The 26,441-nt window shown below is 38.9% G+C and overlaps 1 protein-coding gene across 1 annotated transcript in view; it reads right to left on the bottom strand.

The window, feature by feature from the left end:
- plpp4 (phospholipid phosphatase 4) overlaps positions 1 to 26,441 on the bottom strand; it is a 47,877-nt gene that overhangs the window by 15,025 nt on the left and 6,411 nt on the right. Inside the window, exons 2-3 of the mRNA XM_085478218.1 lie at positions 6,609 to 6,717; positions 2,558 to 2,648 (exon numbers count right to left, since the gene is read on the bottom strand). Of these exons, the coding sequence (XP_085334344.1) occupies positions 2,558 to 2,648; positions 6,609 to 6,717 (200 nt within the window). The remainder of the gene's footprint in view (positions 1 to 2,557; positions 2,649 to 6,608; positions 6,718 to 26,441) is intronic.

Here is a 26,441-nt window from a genome sequence, read left to right on the forward strand (position 1 = left end):
CCTTTTAGAGCCTAGTCTGACTGTGAGGCAATTCCTGCTTTATTAAACATCCATGATGGGGAACAGGAAAACTCCAATAGGTTGACAGGTAGGTGTTATACTGCAAATGTATGTTCATTTAATTAGCTGTAAAGAAAACCACCGGGACTCATCATTAGTACCCTGACCTCATAGGTTCATCCCAGTAGTCCGCAGTGGAAATGAGTCCATTCACCCTACCACCAAAACACACATGAATTATCTTCCTGAGTGGCTGACAGGAGCACAGATTCAGTATTATTTCACAGCTGGATAATTTGGGCAAACCAGTGCAGATCAAATGAAATCCCAGAATGAGGCACATACCGTCTCGGCAGGGACGTTAAATTGCAGCGCGTTTCCCTCATCCTTTGTCAGATCTCTGTCAGGATAAAACTATTGCTCCACTCCAACTCCCTAACATGTTAGGAAATCCTTTTTGGTGCTTGCTGACGGTCATTATTGCACTAATGATTTTTTTGCTGACCTATAGCCAAACGTAACGCTGACACAGTTTGACAGTTTGTGTTTTGCGCTTAATGCCCATTTAACTCCTGCTACACAATAAGCAGATTTCTGCTGATGAAAGTGGTTGCTATAAATATAATGTGCATCTAGTGCGGTGGACTGCCATATGGCACGCATGTATATTCCCACCCTGCAACTCTGTCCTTCCAGTTCGGCCAAAATTCACCTCACATCCACTAATTAAGCTTGAAGGGTCCGAGAGGAGCTTGCATGATTAGCCATTTTTTAGCCCACCATGAGGGATCCTAATATATTCATCCCCCTAATATAGTATTCATCCGGCACCAGTCCCTATGCCAAATAGGTCTACTTACATTTGGATTGGGGCTATGCCTCTGCAAACCAAATCTGGTCGCATTCATATGCATATACCCTAGAGTTTGCCCCAATGATTACTCTAAGGCACAGTTTCAGGAAATTAGTAGCCTCATGAATAAAGATAGGACTGCGGCCGTTACATTAGCAAAGACCCTCTCTTTCAGCTCTTACAGAAAAACAAGGTGATTTGTGGGATTTGACGAAATCACCGATTGTTTAAATCGATTGTCATATCCTTAATATATTGCTACCCTCTAAATCTTCTCTCTTTTTAACAGCACAGGTGTTCAAACATAGAGCCTCGTTTTTTATATAGTACTTTCATAACTAGATGCTGATGCTTTGACACGTGAGCGTAAACACAAATGCATTCTTGTACTCTGCTGGAAGATTGATCCCCATACACACAGTAAAAAACATAAGTAAATAAGAACGTCACTATATGTGTGGTATGGGATCTCACACTCAGATGCTGAGCAATATTATTCATTCTTTGTCACCAAAAACACACATAAAGAAATCATTACAGGATCATCTGCCGTTCTCCGAGAGTCGTATATAATATAATCAAACTTCCAAGATGGCATCGTTGTATCCTCACTGAGATAATCACGTAATTAAGCAGCATGACTTTGGGAATGATAAAGGATTATTAGACAACTCTAAAAAGAAAAACAATCCTTTTCACTCCAAAGAAAATGAGGCAAAGAGGCAGTGTGTTAGTAGATTGCACTGTATCAAACATTAAAACCCAGTACATTAGAAAAACTAATTTCCATTGGTACTCGGGAAATCTAACTCAAAACCCACAAATTATGAAAGTTCAATTAAATCTGTCTGAAAATTTGATTTATAGATTCAGAGTTAGAGGACCCTCAGGGACTGCTTGAAACCCCATAAATTAGCAAGAATATGAGGACAGCTACTTTTCGGTGATTTTAGTTTGGCATGAAAAATAAATTGGTCTGTAGGTAAAGCTACTTTTTAACCACAGACCCAGTTGAACAGCTGCTTTCCTTTTCTTTCTCATTCAGTCTTGCGGAAGAATTGGTTCAAAGCTACTTTCAGTAATGTGATCATGTAGAAACTTGTCAAAATAATGGGCTTCCTTTTAGTCTTTGTTCTTCGGCGTGATGCTGCTTTCTCGTTCAGCTTCTAGGAGTGCCTCTCTGCAGGCAGTAATGGGCCTGTTTAGTTCTACACAACACTGTAATCTCGGGACCGATGCACTGAGCTACGCTCGCTCCCCCCATTCATCTTTGGGAGAATCTTTAATTGGATTTGTGTTAAACTTTCTTAATGCTGTCTGATGTGCCAAAGCCTCTGCAGGCCTCTGGACCCAGTGGAAAATGGCATATCAGTGCGGAGGAAACGCTCAGATGTTGCCTGATAGAACAAACAGCATAAAATTTCAATTGGTAAATACTCGTGGTTGCTGTGATTAAGATCAATTTGTGCAGTACCAGCAAACACAAAGATCTGCACCGTTAAGTAAAACCAGGTCGAACTGTGGAAAGATCAAACGGATTAAAGAAACAGACATTTTTTAATAGTTATTTTACAAGAAATCCAAACCACACAGTATTACACTACATGCAATATAAATGTCAGTTGAAGACTTCTAATGGGCTAGATTACACTGACAATAATCAGCAACAAATTTGTGACATTTCAAACAAATAACTCCACGAACCTAAACAAGCCTCTTTTATCTCTGTCTTGTCCGTCCTCTGAATTATCTTCACCACAAATATCACTGCCAGTGGAGTAAGGAATGAAATTGCCTGTAAGGAAATAAAGACAGTGACAAATATATGGTTATTACTGTGACATTAGAGATGTACTACAGCACTCTATTAGGTCTTTTTTTTTCTTTTTTTTTTTTGCAGGTTAATTGTGAAATGATTTGTGCCTCTGGGAATGACCCGAGCCCATCTATTATTCAGAGTTAATTTTAACAAGGCAAACTGAGGGGCAAAACAAGCTTCTTTATTGTTCAGTGGTTCTTCGTGCCTGAGCTGAGAGAATTATGCCCTTAGTTTGATATGAGATTGGGGACCTCTCAGCACCTAGGTAATTATTCATGCCCGAGAATCTATTAATTACTCTCTGGACAAATTCTGCATATTTTCTTTTCCTTAAGCAACAGAGGTAGCAAAAAACAAAGGTAGTGTTTTAGTCCCATTATTATAACGCACACATATTCCTTTCCCTGTGAGTCCTGTTCATTAGTTCAGCTGTGTACATCCTGAGTATGTTTGTGTATCGCTGCCAATTATGATCTCACTTTGCACCTCACTATCCCCTCGAAATAGCTCAAACGTGTAATCACACTTTCATTCACACTCATAAGTGAAGCGAGAGTTGCTCTCTGAATTTCAATTTAAACAAGTCACTGTGGGTTTTTTTAACCTTGTAACACGGCAGTCGGTTTGGTGCAAAGTGCACACGTCCTACTAAAGCTGAACAACATAATGCAAAACTTAATGTACAATAAAAGACAAAGTGTACTCTGGACAATGTAACTTATAACTTTAACATACATGAAATATATTATCGTTGCAAATGCAAATGGAGACATATAAAATTTTCTTACAGCATCTTTATTTTGTACATTTTGGCATATTTAGAGTGAAACACACAATAAATCAGGCAAAGCGCAGAAACCTTGTGATTGAAAAGTTGCTACACTATAGTGCCAAAAGCATTCATGGCCCCTTCCTGTTCCTACATACACAAAGCCTATAAAGACATAGCCTGAAAAGACATAAAGACAAAGTCTAAAAAGACATGGTTGAGCTGGTGTGGAAGAACTTGACTGGCCTGCACACAGTCCAGACCTCAGAATACTTCTGAGGTGCCTGCGAGCCAGGTCTTATTGTCCAACATGGTCTTCTGGAAGTTCCCATAAACACACTCCTAAACCTCGTTGAAAGCCTACCCAGAAGAGCTTAAGCTGTTATAGCTGCAAAGGATGGGCTAACATCGTATTAAACCAGGGGCGGGGGAACTCCAGGCCCCGAGGTCAGGTGTTCTGCAGGTTTTAGATGCATCCTTAATCCAACACAGCAGATCTATATGGCTAAATTACCTCCTCAACATGTCTTGAAGTTCTCCAGAGGCCTGGTAATGAACTAATGATTTGATTCAGGTGTGTTGACCCAGGGTGATCTCTAAAACCTGTATTAAACCCTATGGATTAAGAATTGGATGTCACTCAAGGCAAACAAGCAAATAATTTTGGCAGTATAGTACATCATGGGCATGCAATGTTTTTGGGTTCCCAGCCAGATCTACCTCTCACGTATGACATTCAAAAAGATCAAGACTGAAATGTCCAAAGTGCACAGCTGGAGGCTTTTCCATACGTCATTTTAGAATATAAAGATTTTGTTAACTGTTTCTTTTACATTTACTAAGCATACCTTTTAATCAATTAACAGTAAGCCTATTTAATACTTAACGGACACATATCTTGTTCTTTAACTCCTTATATAACAGCATTTTATCGTATTTGCAATACATTTGTAAACTGCAATGTTTATATTTCTTTACATTTACATGTACTTTTGAGATTTGCCCATCTCCTTAGGGCTCATGCAGGATAGCAACTAATTCATAAAACAATTAATATCACTGCCTAGTATTTGGAGCAAATTTCATTTCACTTCATAGAGAGATTATTACTGTAGATAATGTTTTAGAATACTTTATACTCATATTAACTTCTTCAAGGCTTCATCTGGAAATCATGCATAATCAACTATCGGTATTTGCATAAACAGTGCAAAAATGGAAACAGTTGCAATTTTTGTATTTTACTGATTTGTAAAGCTTTTTTTCCACTTCATGGGCAGCTTTTAATTATTAGATAAATTCTCCACACCTTCAGAGCTGTTGTTAGAACAGTGACACTGAATAACTTGAGTTGTGCATAGTTTCCTAGACGACTGTAGGGTGGTGGGAGTGTGGGGTAATTTACAGTCGTGTCATGAGTGAAGATCTTTGCACACTGAAGTTGTGATAATCTATAAATTAAACACAAACCAAAAGAGTGATGATGAGCTTTAAATAATCTTGTTCGTGAATGGTGTTTGGCTGGACATTCAGCTCAGCTGTTGAACTGTAATCGCTTGCTTATGTGAATGTGAGTGTTTTTTCTGCTCGACTGGCGCGTTCTATGACTAATGCATTTTCAAGTGCTTATCACAAATTACCCATCAAATGTTTCACTGATGAGCAATTTAAAGCTCGGCTTTTATTTATTTTCCATTTGAGAAAATCTGCTTCTGCTTTAGCCATTTTATGTTAAGCACTAACTTTTCTGTCACAAAAGCTTCTAAACATCAAGAAGAGCTGCCAAGATAAGCTCAAGTGGATCAGTTGTTGATGTTTAATGGGCTGTATTCAGGCACTTGGGGTAAAGGTGTTGGGTTTTGCATTGCGTAAGCTGACAGTTGTCTCGAATTGACAGACAGTTAGAACTTACCACCTACTACGCAGCTGTTTCTGCACATAATAATTTGATTGTTGACTGATGTGTGTCAAGCAGCACAGGATGGAGTGGAGCACCAGTCACTCAAACGCTGACATTTCAACAGGTACGCTACATGAGCAATAGGCATCCAAAGGTTTGCCTGCTGAGATGGTTTGATTAAACAGTCAGAACCTTCTAAAAGGTCTTCTAACAAGGAATAATGTAGATAAGCTTGTCCTGCTGTGAACGATTACATACACATGTAACCGATCTGAGAATGTTATGCTAAAATAAGTAATTTCTTGATTGCAATATTAAGAAATATCAAAGAGATAATTGTAAATATCTGTAGCTTAAATACCATTTCTGCCACAGGACAGTGTAACAGCATGCAAAGCCTGTTATAACATAGTAGTGGTCCTGCTCTCTTGCCACGAGATATCTGACTGTTAAAGCTCTAAAAGATAGTTTGATCAGTCTTTGGAAACCATTTACTGTATGATGTTGCATGGTAGAATGCAATCACTGTTAAAACTCAGTTTTGGGGACTGAGTCGTGAAATATCACCTTTAAAAAGCAGGTCTGCTTGACATCTCATTTCCTGAGAGTGCAGATTGTTCAGGTTTTAAGGTTCAACAGATCTTGTTTTATATTTCATTTCACTGCAACTTCAAATTCAAACACTTTGAGGGACACATAATTCACATTTATACACTCATACATAAATTTATGCATTTATTTATTTTATATAAAGGGCTTAAAGCTGTTTTGTGTTGTCCTATTTTACTATAATCACTCTTTCAAGTGGTATCATTAGAGGTAGAAAACAATGACTCACTCAGGGATTTGAGCATTGTTGGTTAAGTGTACTGAAGCCAGTGATTGTTGCTGTTAACTGAGGTCAAAATTGGCAGACCCTCCAATCGATGCTGGATAAAAACGGCAGGTTATCTGTTCAGTACTTCCAGCAAGAGGCAGAGAAAAATTACTTTCCATCCATGCTGCATCGGCTAGAAATTCATCTTAACAGAGGACCACCTACGGCTGTCCAAAACAGATATTTACATTGCTGCGCTAAGCACCACAGTTCTTTAAAGCTGTTTTCGTATTTGTTACCAGGATTCAGGCCTCAGCTCATCAGTAAAAATACAACCATGTGCAGAAATGATGCAGAAATTGTTAAACATGGAAACAACGCAAAAATTACCAAGTGCTTAGTGCCAAGTCTGACATAAGAGGAATGCATAGTTAAACAGGCAGTACTTACGAACATGACCCTCTTGGGAATGTGGTCTGACTCAACTAGAGGATTCTTGTAGAGCCAAAGCTCCTCTGGTTGAATCACTCTCTCAAAGGGCTCCAGAAACTCTGTAAATCTGTGGCAGGGAATAAATGCACATTGATCAGTAACTAACACTTTATGCACAAGTAATAAAAAAGTACAATTTGAGAGATTGCATGACTTTTTAATATGTGCAAAGTACTTCCAGAAAAAGAAGACCCTGTCGTTCTTCTGCAAAAGTAACCACAACTGAGTCCATGTGAGCAGGACGTCTTTACCCAAGATCAACTACTTTGTGGTCCCACGGCAAAGAGTGTAACGGGCACGCTGGTCCACCGTGTCCATTTCATGCTTTGCCTCTCCAACACACACTTGTTGAGTGGGAGCAAATTAGCATGCCCCTACTTCCTCCAGTCTTCTTGGGCCACCCAGTGATCTGTCAGGCGCGACCTTGTTCTCTGTCATTTCAACAAGGTCTTTTTGTCAATGCACTGCAACACGCTTCAAGCTCCTCAGTTCTGCAAGTGAGCTCCAAGAGACCTCAATTAAAAGTGTTTTTTAAACAAGGACTTCAATAAATCCATCCATTCAATTAATGACTTTAAATCGGCAAAAGCAGCAGATGTTTTAATTAAGCTGAATAGATTTTAACCCTCCACCCCCTCAACAAAAAGTTTAATATGATTAAACTTGTAGCAGTTCTTGGATTTAACAGGCCAACCTCCAGATGAACTGATGCAGCATAGGAAGAAATACCAAGTGAATAATGTTCTCCTCCACAATGTGGGCCCTTCAGCAAAGCATTTATCTACTCCAGTAGACATGCTCATTGTCCAGCGGCAGAAATTGGAGAATATTGTGGATCTCGTTCAGCTCTTCGGCGAGAATTTAACTGTGGAAAGTTAAAAAGGCCATTGGGCTCATGTGTCTTCGGTAAACATTGGCTACATAAGAAGGATAAACAACAAATTTTCTTATCATCACAGGGAAAACAATTACAGAATTTTAATCTCTCAAGGACACATGCAGCACGTTACACACTGGGCCAAGTCTATTTGCTGGTCGGCTCATAATAATGTCTCCTGATGTTTTTGCAAAGGAGCAGCCTAATCAGTACTTGCTCATTTTACACCTTGCTGGGCCCGTGCGCATGATTCACTTCAGCGGCATTACATTCACGGTATGTGGTTCACAATATATTATGCTGTGCTAATGACACGCAATATGCTTCATAAATTACTCAATTTTCCCAGCTTGTATTCTCTTTAACTCTGTTGTTCAGGTATCGGTGACTGGAAATATAATTTTACTCCCCGGGGATTAAAAGCAGAGCAGTATAGACACACAGTCAAGTGAAGAACCCCCCCCCCCCCCAACTCACCTTAGATACAGACACAAATATACGAACTGAACCTCCATTAGGAGCGCACGCGGCGCTCTTGGATCATTAAATACTGCAATGATCTACCTGTCGCTCTGTAAAGCTTATCTTGCATCCAGTCATTACATTCTTAATGAGTTTTAGGCACACGCTCCCTGAAGATAGCGACACATATTTTCTTTCATGGGTCATGTTAGAATGCAAAGCATGCACAGACTTGCTCTGGTGTGTAATCACTTCTTTATATGGGTCCATTAAAGTTTGCTGTTCCACATATAATAATAATAATAATATTAACCTTATACTAACTTTGCATGCTCCTGCCAAATGCATTCATTAGGTTTGTATGGATGTGAAGACTAAGAGTGGTTTGAGATTTGTAACATATCTTAATATGAACAATTTAGAGTCATGTTTTATTTTATGATTTTAAATTACATATGTGTTATGAATTTAAAGAAAGCAGACGCATATGTATGTATGTTTTTAAGGGATGAAAATAAGCTGGAACAAGCTCAGTACTGTAGTTGCATCTCTCTCTCTGCAGGTTTTGTAACTCTCATTTTCATTGTGTAACTTCAAAGATCCCATAATGAGATTTTAAGCATTATTATACCAGCAAGTAATAATTTGTTATATGACGTAATGTACTGGAGCAATGGTGTTCTTAGCAGAGAATGAAGTCACATTTCCTCTGTGTGAGATAGTGCAAGCTTCTCTTTCCAGTGTTTTGTTAGCCAGTCTAATTACTCTTGCACATAAATGTGTGCGAGTCTCCTTCTTCGAATTAGTCACAGACAGGCAGATAGAACTTAAGAAAAACGTAGGCATCAACTTTTAGCTGGACTGCTTAATACTACCTGTCTTGGATGGGCAAAAAAAACAAAAAACCTAAAGATTGTTTTTAGTTAATGCAAAGAGAAACAGGGTATTTTAAACCAGGACAAAAAATGGTTAATGCATTAAGGCTCATAAAAAATCTTCTTTTGTTTCAGTTAGTTTTTGTTATTATTGCTCCAACCCTGCTAGTCACATGACACACTTTTTGGGAAAGATCTCAGGAAGAAGCCCAGAATACTTGCTTTCTGTTTAGCTGCTTTGGTTTGCTGTAACAGGTAACAGACATTGGTGTACACTCTGTCTGCAAATATTGGCTAACTGCTTACTGTGCTAACCCATGAACACATAAAATGCAAACTGTAAACAAAAATTGTTTACCTTCAAAGTAAAACCTTTTGAAACATGTTGGTTGCAACACTAAGACACATATTTTACTTTGAAGGTGAGCAATCTCCTGTTCCAGTTTATGATACACTTTGCAGAGAAGCTGTTGTCTTCCATGCAAACTACACGTCACCGCTAGTGACCAAATCAATGACAAGGAGTTTTTTGGTGCTCCACCCACTTTGCAACCAACTTCACCTGGTGATTTTGGTTCCATACCACTCTCCAACCAGCTGGGGAATAAAAAATGTGTTCCTTGCAACCAGAGGTGGCCGAGGACTGAGGCCTAAAGGAATCTCAATATTGAACCTGTTGATGGTGCTAGAGTGCTCAGACATGAAACTTGGTCTGATTTCCATTCTTATGTTTTCCACTATCACTAATCAGTGTGTCAAATTGCAGAACTTTTAACCATATGCTTTAGGACTATCATAGACAGAAGAAGACAGATGATGAAGAATAGAAGAAGGCGATGGTGAATAAAAACAATATGGATGCTTGTGAAGTTTTGCCACTCGGTCCCCAGTAATAACTTGACTGAGTTGCATCCGTATTCTGAAACAACGGACAATGGCCGACTCAGTTTTATTATGGCATTGTATTTTCATTGCATTTTTTCCTCTCTCTTCAGTGGAAATGATTGCTTTCATAAGCTCGAAATCAAATGCCTTTTGGACATGTAATATTCCTCTTTCTTTTGGAGAATTTGTATCAAATCTCTTCTAACAAATCAATGCTGCCCACACCGGATTTCCTTTGGCCTGAAATTCAGATTGAATTTTTTGCCTCATCTTTTTCTTTGTTTCCCCAAGTGATAAAATTTATTTAAATGTGAAATTCCAATGTAGTTTATGTGCACTTTAAGGCTCTAGGCTCCAAAAGTCAAACACAGAATTCATTCTTCTTTCTGAGGATAGAAGTACCTGGAAATTAATTTCACCTTTATTGTAATTTACAGACTGCAGCGAACACATTTACAAGGTGGTGATGGAAGGTCTTTTCTGTGTTTGATAAAGGAAGGGCCATGCTGATCGCATCAAGAGACAATGCGGAGAAAAAAAAAGTCCTCAGTATGTCATCCAGGAAAATATCTGCAGGCAAACTGATTCATAAAGTTGTGAAAGAACTGTGGAGAGGGGTGGTGGGCTGCGTCAAAGATAGAATTGGCACATTCAGATGGTCAAAATGTCTGAAAGGTCTGAATTATGGCCTTTTTATTTATTTATTTCTTGTTAAATGCTCATCTTTATTCTGCTCACTGCAAGAAGATCAAACAGGCACTGCAAATGACCACAGGACCTGAAGCTATAGGAGGAGACACAGAGAAAAAAGCAGCAGAGGAGCAGTGACAAAAAAGGCCACCACATCAGGAAATGCACCACAAAAAGTTTTCTATAAAAGCAGACTCATCAAGGCTCCGCTGAGCCCACCGACATAATCTCTGGCAAGAATAGACAGCTAAGTGCCCATAAAGAGGAGGCACAGCAAATGCCCTGAACTCAGCACCGCCTGCTGGCTGCCTGGGGAGTACTTCATTTTGTTTTATCAGCTTCTGTTTACCCTCTGTAGGAGCAGTATTGAGCAAAGTGATAAACGTCTCTACAGGGGCCAAAGCATAATAGATTAAGCCAACAACAGACCTCAAGGTGAATATGTAAAGGTAACTATTGTTGGCAACAAACCTTTAAGAAAGATTTAATGGAGGCGGTTAGTCTGATTTTTCTGCAAATTGTGCAATTGTATAGGGCCATTTAGGCTGAGTGGAGACAAGGTATGCTACTAATGTCTACATTATTTTTTCTTTTTGTGATGAAATTTGCCTCGTGCCCATTCTTCATCGTTAAAGCTCTGCATTTGGGCCAATTTATCACCACCGGCTCCTATCCATCTCTCCTTGATGCATATCCCAAATCTGATGAGCGCAGCCACAGCTAAAGAAATGAAGCAAAATTATTTCCCAACATCTGCTCTTCCTCTATCGTGCTGAAACAATTGGGAGATTTAGCATACAACAGCAGAAAGAACAATATGAGCGTCTTATTCGAAAGCGCTTGATTTACAATGCACTGTGGGCAGAATCGTGGCCTCGGGAATACATTCTTCTGCTGCGCCACTGTGACAGAAAGTGATTTAGAGAAAAAAAAGTAATGGAATTGTTCCTTAATTAGTTATGCAGTGAAGCAATAAGGCACACAGAAGAGCCAAATGGCTTAGTTGGATAAACTTCAGGCAAGTTTCCATTGTCATTTCTAAAAGAAGAGACACAGTGTGAAATGTAAATAAAATCACAGTGATTTGCAAATTAATTTAACCCAACATTTAATTGAGAATAATATAAAGACAGCAAAACAAATTTTGAAAATTTTAACTTTTTAACAAAAACGTCTGTTTCAACATTCGATATGTGTCCTTGGATCCTTTAATGTAAGACAGGGTTTAAATATTCTGTAAGTTATTACATTTTTCTAATTAATTTTATACAAAGCTCCAGCTTTTCTGGAAGTTGAGTTGCAAGTTTACAGCTTTTTGGTAATTGGAAGACTTTATTAAATTCTTTGGTTCGGTTCAACTCAGGCATAGAAGTGTATCTAATGACTTCTTAAAGTGGGTCAAAAACACTTTCCCCCCCTGTTAGAAATAGAGTGAATGAGTAAGCTGAGAGCTGAATGAGATGAATGGTATGCAGATCTGTGAAATGTGCTTTGGCGATGTTTTAACCTACAAAAGTAGAATTTGTAATGATTGATGGCTGAGAGTCACAGTGGGTGAGCCTGGATTTATCACAAATCCACAACTTACACACACTCAACACTGCTGAAAGGGAAAAGACGAGTACGGGTTTTTGCTTAAGTTACAAATTTTTATTCCACATAGGAGAGAAAAAAAATCCTGTCTCTGCTATTCCAGCAAAATCAAATCTAACTCCTCTGGCACAGCTGGATTCAAATAAGACAACCGGGTATCTGTAATTTCATATAGCGCTGCTGATGATGGAATTGGATTAGCGCTGGTTCACAGTGGAGAAAGAGCGAAGCTGAACGACAAACTGAGGATACATTCTTGATTTAATTATGCAAATTTTTTTTCATTTATTACCAGGGCCTGCAGACCACAGCACAGCAATCCTGTCTTGATACTTAACACGTGCTTGTATGTGTACGTGTGTGTGTGTGTGTGTGTGTGTGTGTGTGTGTGTGTGTGTGTGTGTGTGTGTGTGTGTGTGTGTGTGTGTGTGACTGTTGCTCACTGACCGAAGGCTGGAAGATAATTGCACTCTTTCAAAAGAGAAGTTTAAATCAGGCTAGCAGCGATCTACCTGGCAAAATTCTGTTGGATATAATGATATTTGAGGCTGCATATTTATTTTTTTAGGCTGCAAAGAGACCAGACAGCAGGGAAACAAGTGGAAACAGAAGGCATTAAGCTTGGAGGCGAGGCTGTGTGACCGGCTATGGCAGGGGGTTTAAAGGCTGGAGTTTGGAGACAGAATTGAAGCTTGGGAAAGTCTTGAGCTGAGGCAACGTTGTGCCTCTGAGCGAAAAAGTTCTTTAACCTTTTCCAGCAAAACAGTCACAGCTTGAGTTTGGATTGGATACACATGACTAAATCATACAACAAAGGTCGTACACCTGCTATGGGGAAAATCACCCTTAATAATATTAATATAGCCATCAGAAGTTCCTATAGAGCCAACTCCATGACTGGCATTAACACTGTCACCTGAATTTCCAAGACATACTAAAAAATTCCAAGTGGCTTCTTTATTTTGCAAGTCTGAATTTGGTGTGGACAATAAGTGTCACATGCCCTCTCTTTCTGTGTCTGTGCTACTGGTTACAGTCAGGGCTTTGGCCAGACGTGTCGAGAATGCATAGCATCAGTCCTGTCACAGGCAGGGAAGAGAGGAGGGGAGCAAAATAGATGCTGAGTGACACTGAGCTAGCGCTGCCTTCCCTGGAGGAATCCCGTCTGAAGTTGGCTAAAGAAACAGAAAATCCTTCACTTGTCACACAAAACCCTGGTGGGGGATACAGTGGAAAACTAGGTCCTTTTTTTTTTAATTACCCATTGAAACTGGCTAAATCAAGAGGGTGCATTGAAAAGCTGAGGGCTGGCTTAGTAACACTGAAGGTGTCTGTTCACGATAAAAGCCCCACAGACACTTTTGGAAAGGTCAGAGCCTCACATCTGAGGCAGGTATTAGGAAATGCAGCCATATGAAGCTGGCAGGACATCACCAAAGGGACACGAAGGAAGCATGGTGGGGTGGGGGCACATGGTGAGATAAGAGTACCAACCCACAATAGGAAGGAGAAGAGCGAGGCTGCCATGTACTGAAGATTTGCCAGAAAGCTTTGCACAGGCTCAACAGGTCCAAAGCTTATATTCACTGAGCATGCTGAGTAAATGCATCAACTTTAACACCCCACTGGTGTTAACTCATCATATTAGTTGAGCTCTCTCTCTCTCCATTGTGCAGAGAAAATTGCCACACTCAGTGCTCCCACATAAAACAGTAGCAACAAGGAGCTGTTCTACAATAAAATGCTGTCGCCTGAATTTCTGACGCACGCAGCTTGTCAAAGGCTTTTAATTCCACACATTTCAATGATGGCTTCACTATAACACAGGAATGAAGCAACAGGCATCAGCCTATAAAATTTTTAAAAAAAGTTTAACACATTGGGATATATAATAATAATAATAATAATAATAATAATAATAATAATAATAATAATAATAATAATAATAACTCCTTTAAACCTAACTACACATCTGTAATCCAATTGATTTAATCCATACAATATGTAATGCAGGTGTAACTACTACGACTGTTAGACAAACAACAGAAATATCCATGTACTACTACTACGATATGTAACAGGCTATTGTTCTTCAAGGAAATGATAAAATTCCCAAAAGCTCTGCTATGTAAGCAGGGGCCTGTCCAATATATTTTTAAAATTGGATTCTAAATTTCAACGGAAGTCAGTGAAAGGATGCAAGGATAGATATAATATGTGACCGCCAGCTAGATTTTGTTAGCAGCCTTGCCGCTGTGCTACGCACCAATTGGTGACAAGCTTTGGAGGACTGAGAGATGCACGGGAAGAGTGAATTGTAATGATCAAAGTGGGAGAAAATCAAAGTGTGTACTAAAAGATGGTTGAATGACAGTAAAGGTTTGATTTTCGCAGTATTTGAAAGATCAAGGAGACAAGACTGGGTGACCTTATCCTGTGTCAACATTGAAGCTACCAGCTGTTTGCTCATCATCTCAGATCATTCAAGTCATTTAAAGGGGAACTCTCGAAGCTTTTAGAAAGCAATTATTTAACAAAGAACACTAGTGGACTAGTTGACCAATCTTTGCTATTGTCACTAGTCGGTACCAAACACACTAGATGTTTAAACTAACCATTTTACTTTTTAATTGATGCCCAGTGCAGTTAAATTGTTGTGTTCTAAATGCTATGCATCCACCAGCCACCAGATGGCGCATCAATGTTGAGAAATACCATAAATCTGTAAATTTACACCTTTTCTGTTTGTTAACACTGTAACTGTTAGTTCTTTAAAAGGCGAAAGGATGAGCTCACGCTCTGTTAGTGATAGGGTGAGGTGTTCAATCTACCAGGAGGGGCTCGAAGTAGGGCTGTATTTATATCGTACAACGGCAGGTTAAGCAGCATGAATCATTATTGAAGAATGCAATTAATTGTTTCAAATGCCTTTATTTAGAGAGTTTTTGACATTTTCCAGTAAACAGTTCTCCAGTTTAAGTTGATAGCAGCATCTTTCTAAATTTTAGACTAGTTGGTTAGTTTATTTTTTTCCCCTTTGTTTAGTCTTTGAAGAAATTAGTCACCCAGGAATATCCCTACTAACAGCCACAATGCTTAACAGGCAAAGCATCAAGAAGCAAAAAGGTGTGTGACCATCAATGTTATACAGTCTTTTTGTTCATACCAATATCTTTAATGATGAGTTAAAGATATTCTCCCTTTAAACAGGCTCTGGTTCCAGGCTCTGTTAAATACAAAAGATTTGATTTGTGGAAATGGAGGTGGTATACACAGCAGTGCATAATGATTAACATGCACTACTATGAATAAAAACGTCGGCCACACCTTTGAGTTCAGGTGTTTTCACTTCCACTGTCACAGGCAGAATCAAACTGCCTTTACAGATGTGTGTCAAAAAATGGGTCGTTCTAAAGAACTCACTGAATTTGATTGGGGTGCTGTGATAGCCGGAGCCCCACTGTTGCAACACATCAGTAATTTCACTTTCTGAAATTACTTCCTTCCAAGATATTCTACATTATTATTAGTGTGGTATTATTGCAAAGATTAAGAGTTTAGGAGCGACAGCAACTCAGTCAAAAAATTGGCAGACCACATAAAATTATAGAGTGAAAAGTGCAGCACTCAAAACATCCTCTGGCATCGACATCAGCACAAAAACCGTGCACCAGGAGCTTCATGGTAGAGTTTTCCATAGCTGAGAAGCTCCTTTAAGTGTAACATGTAAAGTGTAACTATATACATATGTGGCTGAGTAAGTATTTTTCAATAAACAGTGGGGTACTGCTGGCCTTAACGTAGTAACCATAAGTTTTATTCTTTAAACTTCAAAGAATATGTTTAGAAATAACATATTTCCACTATGTTGACAAAATGTTCTTCTTTTTAAGCCACTTGCTACTGGTGATTCTTCAAAATCGCTGCTCTAGAAAGAAGTGTAATTCTAGCCAACATTACTTAATGCTTATCTTTGATGTTTCAGAAAGACTGACATGAAAATAACCTTTTAAACTTAATGTGGGACAGAAGGACAGCAGGAAGAGTGAAAAATGAGTACATGAGAGGGACAGCTCAGGTCGAGCGTTTTAGAGATAAAGATAGGGTGGCAAAGCTGAGATGGTTTGGACATGTGCAGAGGAGGGATAGTGGGAATATTGTGGAAAAAATGATATGAATATAGAGCTGCAACTGTGGAGAAAAAGAGGAAGAGCACAGAGGAAATTCGTGGATGTAGTGAAGAAGGACCTGTAAAGGGTTGGTGTGACAAAAGAGGACGGGGTTAGATGGAGGCAGATGATCCACTGTGGCAACCACTAAAGGGAACAACCCAAAGAAGAAGAAAAAGACCGATGGCTGCCAGGGAGTCTTTGTAACTTTGTTACATTAATGAAAAAAACCCTAGCCCTTAATTTGGCCCTAAAAAGAAAAAGAATAATAAAATTCATATCTAATGTACATCTAATAGATTTTTATCCAAGCAACTCTCACTACAGTTCTATATAATTATCCTGTGACCTTTGGTTAAACCACAGCCACTGATGGGTGAATGTACATAGGAATTACGTGAGTGTATTTATCAGCCAACCTTGAAATGTTTTAATATAAAAGGTTTCACTGCATTCTTCTTTGAATCTGATGGTTATATGTATGAGAAAAAACCTATACAGACACATCATGAATTTAGCAGGCTGAATAGCTGCCATTGGCAATCACCTCAGAAGTTAATAAGTTTTGTGCTTAGTTCAGACAATTTGTTAGGTGTGTGTGTGTGTGTGTGTGTGTGTGTGTGTGTGTGTGTGTGTGTGTGTGTGTGTGTGTGTGTGTGTGTGTGTGTGTGTGCAGAGCTTATTAAGTTAAGCATAAAGGTAACCATGCTTGGAGCATTAGAGAAAAAGACAAGGGAAAAGGGAGGGAGGTGGAAAGAATTCGACAGAAATCGCTCACACAGATTGGACACAGATGTGGGATTGGAACACACAGCTGACATTTATCCCTGTTGTCATGCTTATTGGTTATTGTAGTAAATGTTAAAGTTGACAGCAACATGAAGGAGAGTGCAGCTTTTTTGCTCATTCAAAGGAAGAGTGAGTGTACAAAACCCTTGCAAATACCACTCAGTGTGAAAGCATCGGGAGATGAGGTCCACTGCTTGTACAAACATGGATACACACACACAGAGGGATGCCGCATTTTTATGGATCTGAAGGATAATAATGATACATCTCCTATCTGTGAAGTCTATATATTCAGTGTTATCACACTGTAATACTTTTACTTTGCTTTCTCAGATTTGTTTAATAGTATTTCGTGGGTATTTTTGTTGTTGTTTTCTGTTGTGAATCTTATCTTCAATGTGATTTTCTTTCCACTTCAGAAAAATGACTTTGTTTTTCATTTTCTTGAAGATTGTTATTGTGGAGACCCTGAATAATATATCATGTGCAGATCTGAAAAGTGAAACCAATGAAGAAAAATGCTTTCGTTCTAGTGGCGAGCGGGATTGTGACTCCACTTGTTGCAAAAAGAAGTCTGACAATATAAAAATCTATGGATTATTTATTTGTTAATTTAATAAACATTTGTCCCAGGACTTAGTGAATACAACATGATTTTGTAATTATGGTCCCGATTAGTGTCAAGAAGGATGACATGCTTGGGAGGGGCAAATTCAAGTTCCTGTTGTATGAGTTTGAGGAGCCCAGCTGTAGTCAGACCATCCATCTGTCATCATGTCCACTTTCAAAACAACGAGATGCTAAGCTTGAGGCTTCAAATCAGGAGCTGTTGAAATAGCTCCATCCATCTTTTATTTAGAATCAATGGCCAAGAAAATGGAGTCACTTCATTTTTTTTTAATTTCCAAACAATAGCTGTGGGTTCCTACTCGCATTCAGGAGTTAATCATTAATCCTAGTGAAAGGTTTTCTTTCCTCTAGTCAATGAAACTCTGATAAGGAGAAGCTAGGGCGAACACAGTGTTATTGACCGAAATGCCTTTTATACTGGCCATTGACGATGCTATTTTTAAACAAAAATGTGAAAGTAAGGGTTGGATTTCCTTGCTTACAACAATTGAGTGGAAATCAATATGAATCCTATCCAACCATCCAGGATTGAAACAAAGCCCATGACACACCTTGAGCAATATAATCAAGAGAAGTGGGAACAAGACACAGCTGAAACTGTAACTGAATGGAGAATCACATTACAAAGAGGAGGCAAGAAAAAAGTTAACACAAGGAATCAAATATTAATAACCCACAAGAACACAAAAACCTAAAAACATACATTCTAGTGCTGTCAGCGTTAATGCGTTAAAACGGGCTAATCCGCATTAACGCGCTAACGCAGATCAATCCGTGTAAGGGTAAGGGGTTACACACGTTAACGCTGTCATAATGTTTAACACGATTAAATATTTTAACACAATCAACCCATCTGGAGCACAGAATGGACAAACTTTGGACAAACTGCCCGAAATGCGTTGACAGAGACATTTCAGGGATTTTGAGTCAGTCTGCGCTCCAGATGGGTTAAATGTTCATCACATCAGTCGCGATGACGCGTTAACACCGACTAACCCCTTACACGGATTGATCTGCGTTAACACGCTAATGTGTATTAGCACGTTTTAGCACGTTAATGCATTAACCCTGACAGCACTAATAAATTCTAAATAAAATTACTAAATTACTTACCTGAATTACCAGAAATACAAAACAAAAGGAAGCTAAACCCCAAAATATAAACACTTCAAATGGCAAAAAAAACCCAAACCCACAGGACATTTCATATTGTGCATTAATAAGGCTATTAAAGACAGCGAAGCAAACAGGGAGTGAGAGAGATGCTGATCAAGCATGACTGCACACACACACCAAGTCTGGAGAAGCACTCTACACTCTAATCAGCCAAAATAATTGGAGCCACTGGTGGGCTTACTCTGGCCTTTAACTGCTGTCTTTTGTTTGGATGTCATTTCAGATGTACTTTCATTCTAAATAATTATATTAAATTATTTTGATCTTAGGTTGCATTGATGTGTATTACAGATACATGTAGGTGTGTTAGGGTTAAAGAACCCTGGCTTTCTGCATCCTGGTTCACTGGCATTAATCATTAAAACATCTTTGATTACTAGTACCTGTAATTGTAGGTCCTGTTTTGACAAACAGAATATCAGAAGAGTTAAAAAGGCTAAGTTCTTAGGTTTGGCAACAATATTCAGTTCCTACACTTCATGATGGTTGAACTACTGTATGTATATGAAAATGCCACCTTAATTTAGCTACTGAATATACTGGAAACACAGAGGTCAGAACTTCATACACATTCAGTCTCACTAATTAGAGTCAAGGACAATTCAATCAAGCTGTCTTTAACCTCAAAGTCTTGTGACAAGGTCTAATCAGCATAATTAATTGAACTGAAGCACCTTGGTGTGCAGCATTTACACATTAAAAGGTTAAGTTAGACTGAGCTTGAGTCTGTTGACAGCTGGATGATAAATTGCATGTGATTTTTAGCGTAGCTGTCTCGATCCAGTCATTATCGATTAGTCCTATCACCTTTACAACAGAATTATAAACCAGTATCTGTGGGTATCCTGTAATTCTGCGATATAATAATAAGAGGGACTGTCTGAAAACAGAAACTCAACTGGAAAAGTAGCTTTATGTATCTCAAGTGTGCAGAATATTATTGCATAATCCAGTTCATTAGATTGTAATGCTACAGTTTGTGCCACCATTAAACCTTATTATACAAATATTTGTTTTTCTTTTGTGTTCACCACAGTGTTGAAGAATAAAGAAAGAATGAAAAGATTAAAAGAAAAGACTTTGTTTATTTGTATTTCTGATCTAGTGAGCTGGAACGCAGTGTTATTCGTTACTTATTCATTCATTATTACTTGGCTTTCTTTTTCTTTAACACTTAGCAAAAAGGTTCTCGGTTCAAATCCATGATCTGGCCTTTCTGTGTGGAGTTTGCATGTTCTCCCCATGTCTGCGTGGGATCACTCCAGGTACTTACCACAGTCAAAAGAACCTAAATTAGTGTGACAGACTGCTGACCTGTCCAGGGTGTACCCCACCTCCTGTGCTACGGTAGCTGGGCTTCAGCCTGCCCGTGATCCTAAATTGCATACGTGGAAGAAAATGGGTGAATGATAGAGTTTATCATTCTACTTTAAAGTTATGACAGATTTCAAAATATACATGTAAGTTTCTTCCCTTCAACTATGACACGCACACTGTCCACAAATTCACCTTACAGTGGCAAAAAGTGAGCAGTTACTCTGCAGTATTCTCTAAAGGAAATCACAGAATACTCATCAAGGAAAAAGTGGTCTGACAGCAAAAGCTTGGGGCTTGAGGGACACACACACACACACACACAGACGTGATGAAGGCTTCTCCAGAAGGAGAGGAGCATGCTTGTTATATATTTTAAGATTTGGGCCAGGAGACTGCCAAATGTGCTAGTGTGTGTGTTGGCGGGAGGCTCTTTCATCTTCTCAGCCCCTCATCTGTCTTTGTATATAGATAAGAGTATGATGCTGAAAATGACAGTAATACAGAGGAGGCTGAAAAAAATCACCTAAGAAAGGGGCAATAAAACGATGAAGTGACAGGGGGAGGTATAAGAATAGAAACGTCGTGATGGGAGGAAGTGTAACTCAGTGCAGGGGACCTTCCTCTCCACTCTGACAGAAGCTGTCACTTCCGCACTTCCACACCTCAGAGCGCCACAGCACTGCCCCTCATCACAGCCTACATCTACCGAGCACCAGTCATGGTTCAAATACTTCTAAAATAATGGGGAAACTTTAAAGTTTTAGAGAACATGTTCAGATGAACAGAATGGAAGCACAAAATGAACAAATAATGTGATGCAGTTTATCTTCATAACATCATTACAGCTCCATCATTTGCATCCTCTGAGCTTCAACCTGATTGCTGAGCCGCTTTATTTTACAAAAGGAACAGTTTTAACATTAAGATTTGTTTACGGCTAGAACTGAGATTGACATTCATATTTTACAATGGTGAAATTGCAATACCAGAACACAATACCATGTTGCAGTAAGAGCTTTTCCCTAAGAATAAGAAAATATAAAAGCTCATAATTCTGAACAGTGGTTACATTCCAGTATTTGTTTTGTTTTTCCAGCTGAAAACGCCACATGTAAAGCACAATCCCTGCTGTTACTGTAGTTTTTACAAGATTCTTCTTTGACTTTTAAGACCCCCCCAGTACAATGATGGAAACTGGTTAAGTTTATTATTTTCACTTTGTAATACGAGCAGTGGGAAGGCTGGGAATTAGATTTGGGAGGAAAAGTGCAACTCTGTGTTATATGATAAATTATTAAGGCGCATGACAACAACATTGAACTCAGAGTGGATGTAAAAGTTGGAACTGTTTTCAGATGTCGTAAATTCACGACAAAAAATAACTCAAAAATCTGTAATCTGATTTATTGTTAACTAGAATAAGGGTTTTTCTGCTTCTCCTACAGTAATGTGCAAAAGTCTTGAGCCACCCCTCATTTCTTAATGTTTTCTTTCCAAGAAGCCATATTTGTTTGTAATTCTTTAAAGTGCACTGAAAGAGGAATAGTTCTCCAGGCTTTCTGAAGGTTTTCAGAAGGTTTTCTTTGGACTTTGGCGGGTATTTTGCTCCTTTTAATTCCGTGTACTTGACTATTTTCAGGCAATAGTTTTTTTCTCTTTCTTTATTTTGTTTTGATGGGTTTTTTGTTGGTTTTTTGGCCACTTAACACTGACCTATGCATCCAAGTGAACATGAATGTGTTAGCTGCCTCGTCTAATAAAAGCCACTGTCACATCACATAATTTTTCCAGTTTATTTAGCTGAATCCATGAAACGTGTCAAAGATGAGAGTTTGACATTCATAAAATATTGTTTTTTTTATTCATTTTCAGTCCTTGTACCTGAAGTCCAGGCAATATTTTATTGTTTGTTAATCCTCTTTTAACACTGTTACGAGCATAAAAAAGGCACCTAACTCAAGGGATGAAGCACAAAACAGACAACTTAGCAAAGAACCAATTTTAGCCATTGGTTTAGGCTATAGGGAGAAAATGCTAAAGTATTTCTAATTACAGAAGAACTGGAATGTTAATCAGTTAAAACAGGTCTTATGGAGTGATGAATCCAGTAAAACACTGGAGGCTGTGTCATGGTCATGGTGCCAGTGGATCTTGATGGAATTATGAACACAAGAAGTAGCATCAGATTTTGATCCACCGTGCAGTACCATCTGAAAAGCATCAGATTCAGAACATCTTCATTTTGCGGCACTACAGTGATTCCAAACACACTGCCAATGCAGTAAAGGCAAACCTGGACAGAAAAACACCTGAAAAATACTTGTTATTAATCTCTGTCTCTCTTCCACAGCATGACTTTTATCCTGTCTTCCTTCTCTCTCCCCAACCGGTTGCCACAGATGGCTGCCCCTCCCTGAGCCTGGTTCAGGTTTCTTCCTGTTAAAAGGGAGTTTTTCCTTCCCACTGTCACCAAAGTGTTTGCTCATAGGGGGTCATATGATTGTTGGGTTTTTATTTGTATGTATTATTGTAGGGTCTACCTTACAATATAAAGCGAGCTGAGGCAACTGTTGTTGTGATTTGGCGCATAATAAATAAAATTGAATTGAACTGAATTGAAAAACCATCATGAACACTATCAGTCATGGATTTGGTCTCCCCAGAGCCCGGACCTCAACTTTACTGAAGTAGTGTTGAATCAGCTTGACAGAGAAACAAGGCCACCTAAGAGAGTTCATATGTGGTCAAACTAAATATTCATCTTCAAGCTCATAAGAACTGTACAAACCCAGTTTTTTCCTTTTATACTGTATCTCTGTGTATGTTTGCATGTGTTCTGATTAATTTTCCTACCAGAAAATAAAGACATGAAGGGCAGCTCAAGACTGTTGCATAGTACTGTTTGACTTTTTTTCTTACAGTAAATTTCCTCTAACAGGTAAGTTGACCCACAAGGCAATCTTCACAAAGCGACTTGCAGTACCCCTTTAAGGCAGACTGGTGTAAAGGACACACAGAGAGTAACTGAGCAATCTGCTACCCATGGAGGGATAAAGATACGGGTTTGGAAAAATGACAGCAGGGACAGCAAGACATAATGAGCTGATCAAACGATTGTGGAGAATGAAATGCCAGAGTAGCTTAGAGCGGTGACAGACTGAGCTGTCAGGGATTCCCTGGTCTTGGTGTGAGAGTCAGCTGCCTCTGCTCTCGCTGGATTCATGGATATTTTTGCTGCAGCATCTGCCTCGTTTGCTAATAGAGCTTTCCTTCTGCTAATCTTTTCTCAAATCTTCTCACACCACTCAGATTCCCAATTCACCATGGTCACTAATCACAATCACATCCAAAATGTGATTTCTTTTTAAAATTACCTCACATAGTCTGACGTTGTCTCTTTTGTATTTTCACTCATATAGTTTTTTGGTTTAATTCGAAACTGTTGAATAAACTGCCACTTTATTAAACCTACACATTTAGGGATTAAGTTACTGTGTCGAATATAGCTTATACAATCAAGCACAACATTGGGTGCTCTCCCTGGGCTCTTCAGACAAAGATGTACAAAGGGAACACTACTGAGGTCACACTGTTTCAGTCACCGCTTGCTGACTCGGTCTGTTTGTGTTATCGAGTCAGGAAGTATTTCAGTGCCTTGTTACAGTCAGTAGTCAAACATGCAATCTCAATTCTTTCTTCATCTCAAAGATAATGAGGGTCACAGGTTGGATGACCCGTGACTCAGTGCTTCAAATGTGGTAGCAGGAAAAATTAAGGCGAGGAGAATATATTATAATTATGAAGACGGGTATTATGAAATTTACACAAATGGCAGATGACTGAAGACGGCGATGTGTCAGTGTTGAGAAGTCATGTTTGTCCACAGCCGAACATAATAAATATGTATACAGGCAAATAGTACAACAGCAGCATCCCTCTGGAGTCCTCTTTCTCACCAGTCAACGTTTGCTACCCCAATTCTTGCTTGTCTGTATTTCTAGTTCAGTCATCCAAATTCTGAACACTGTATCTGAGTCTAAATGCTTCACACTGGACTTAGTGGACTGCAGAATTTACTCCCTCTCTTTGCCATTACCCACTGTGTACTGTGCAGGAGTGATCTTGTTTACTTAGAAATTTTGCCCGTGGGGAAAAAGCGTTTGGACTAAACCATATAGACAGATGAATAAAACGAAGAGCTGAAGGCTGCAAAGCTGCAGACTTACTGTGTCTATTTTGGGGGTCGGCTCTTTCTGATTACAAGGATTAAAATTCAGCACTTTATATTATGGCTTTGGCACTCACACCTGTGGCCCTCTGGGTAAAAATCTCTTTACTGACATCTTATATTAAAATAATTACACTATTTCTACCGTTTCTGTGAGTGGAGTTCGGGAGAAAGGCCAAGAATATTTTAGTGTCCACACCACTTTAAAGTTATAATCTTTTATTACATTAATGCTTTCATGATCTCAGACCCCCATTTTGATTATAGCTTTTTTTTTCAGCTCCTTTTCATTTACATTCTATAATCACTCTTGATGTAATGTAATGTTTGTTGGATGCAACGAAAAGACCCGTGCAGAATTTAGATTTTCCAAGCACAGAGGGTATTCTTGCACAAGAAAACTATGCATGCATGTAATTAAAAACAAAGAAAAATTCTCCACACCACTGATAACAGCCTCGCCGTCTATTGTTATTTCTCTTCAAACGAGGACCAGGAGACTGCCAAGTAAGAGTATTAAGCTACTGCTAATGTAAAGAGAATATGCTGCCTCACATTAAAAGCGTTGGACTGGCAAAACATGAGGGATTAATTATGAAAGATTTAAAAACTGCAATGTGTTTTGCACTGACGTAAGTGCTGACTATGACTGCTTATCAACAATCTTTTTTTTCTTTTTTTTTAGCGGTCCATTAAATTTTTAATGGAACGAGACGGCGCAGGCACAGTTAGAGGAGTGGTTAGATGAAGAGCTGTAGGTGACTGGCTGAATCCTCCTCTACAGGGTCATCATCGGCGATGTGATTCGCTGTGCACAACGGCTCTTTGTACTATGTGCTGCGTGAGATCAGATCCAGATCAGATCAGACATCTTTATAAAACCAAAGTGAGCTAATTGCACTAAAAACAGAGTCACCTGTATTTCCACTTGTGTTTGATGTTTAAGGAATTATTGTTGTATCATTAAACTGCAGTCATGGTAATCAACCAGGACTAATTATATCAGGATTACAGCTTAGTTTAAACTCTGCATTGCTCTTTTTTTTCTGTCTCTCTTTTTAACCATTAATCCGATAACACGTTCACTTCTACACGTGAAAGATCCCTAGTTTATAACCGGCAGGAGAAATAAACCCAGCCTCAGGGGATCACAGGCCCAGATAAACGGGAGGATAGCGTCAGGAAGGGCATCTGGTGTAAAATGGTGAAAAATCTCTGCCAAATCAAACATGCAGATCCACCCTCGGGAAAATATTGAGCAGCTGAAAGTACCTTTAATCCAACAGACGTGTTGACTAAACAATCTGTTTATTCTCAAAAAGTCCAAGTTTCTTTCAAGACTCTGCTCCTCCCCATCATCTCTGAGACTGGCTAACGCTCTGGGCTGTATCTCGCTACTGCCTAAACTTTCCTCTGAGATGGGGAATGATGTGCAGTCACTGTTTTGAGGGATGAATTGTGTTATTTCAATACACTTGCATCTAACCTCATTTGACAGCAACTACAGTGCTGTGAAAATGCATTTTACCCCCTTCCTGAGTTCTTAGTTTTATGCATATTTGTCACACTTTCATGTTTCAGAGCATCAAACTCATGTTAATATTAGACAAAGATAACCCGAGTAAATACAAAATGCAGTTTTTAAATTATGATTTTATTTATTAAGGGAAACAAGTAATCCAAACCTCTCTGGCCCTGTGTGAAAAAGAAACTGCCTCCTAAATCTATCAGCTGGTTGTGATAACAGGCTATGACTAATTTTCACGTCACTTTGGCCCACTTTCTTTGCAGAGGTGTTTTAGTTCTGTTATATTGGAGGTTTTTTGAACACAAGGGGCCTGTTTAAGGATCTCAGATTTAAATCTGTTTAATAAACCAAGTGTGCTTGAGCTTCAGGGGATGAATTGATGGTCAGATATTCTTCTTCAGGATTTTCTGATAGAGAGCAAATTTTTAGAACTATGGTAAGTCTTCCAGGTCCTGAAGCAGCAAAATTGCCCAGATCATCAGACCATCAAATGCTATATTACAAAAACCTTCCAGAAAGTTCAACTTTTGTCTCGTCAGTACAGAGAGCATTTTCCCAAAAGTCTTGGTGAT

The sequence above is a fragment of the Copadichromis virginalis genome, linkage group LG13 (assembly GCF_057382275.1).
Source record: "Copadichromis virginalis isolate Kocher_CV1m ecotype Utaka linkage group LG13, C_Virginalis_male_GT1.1, whole genome shotgun sequence".
Classification (NCBI taxonomy): Eukaryota; Metazoa; Chordata; class Actinopteri; order Cichliformes; family Cichlidae; genus Copadichromis; species Copadichromis virginalis.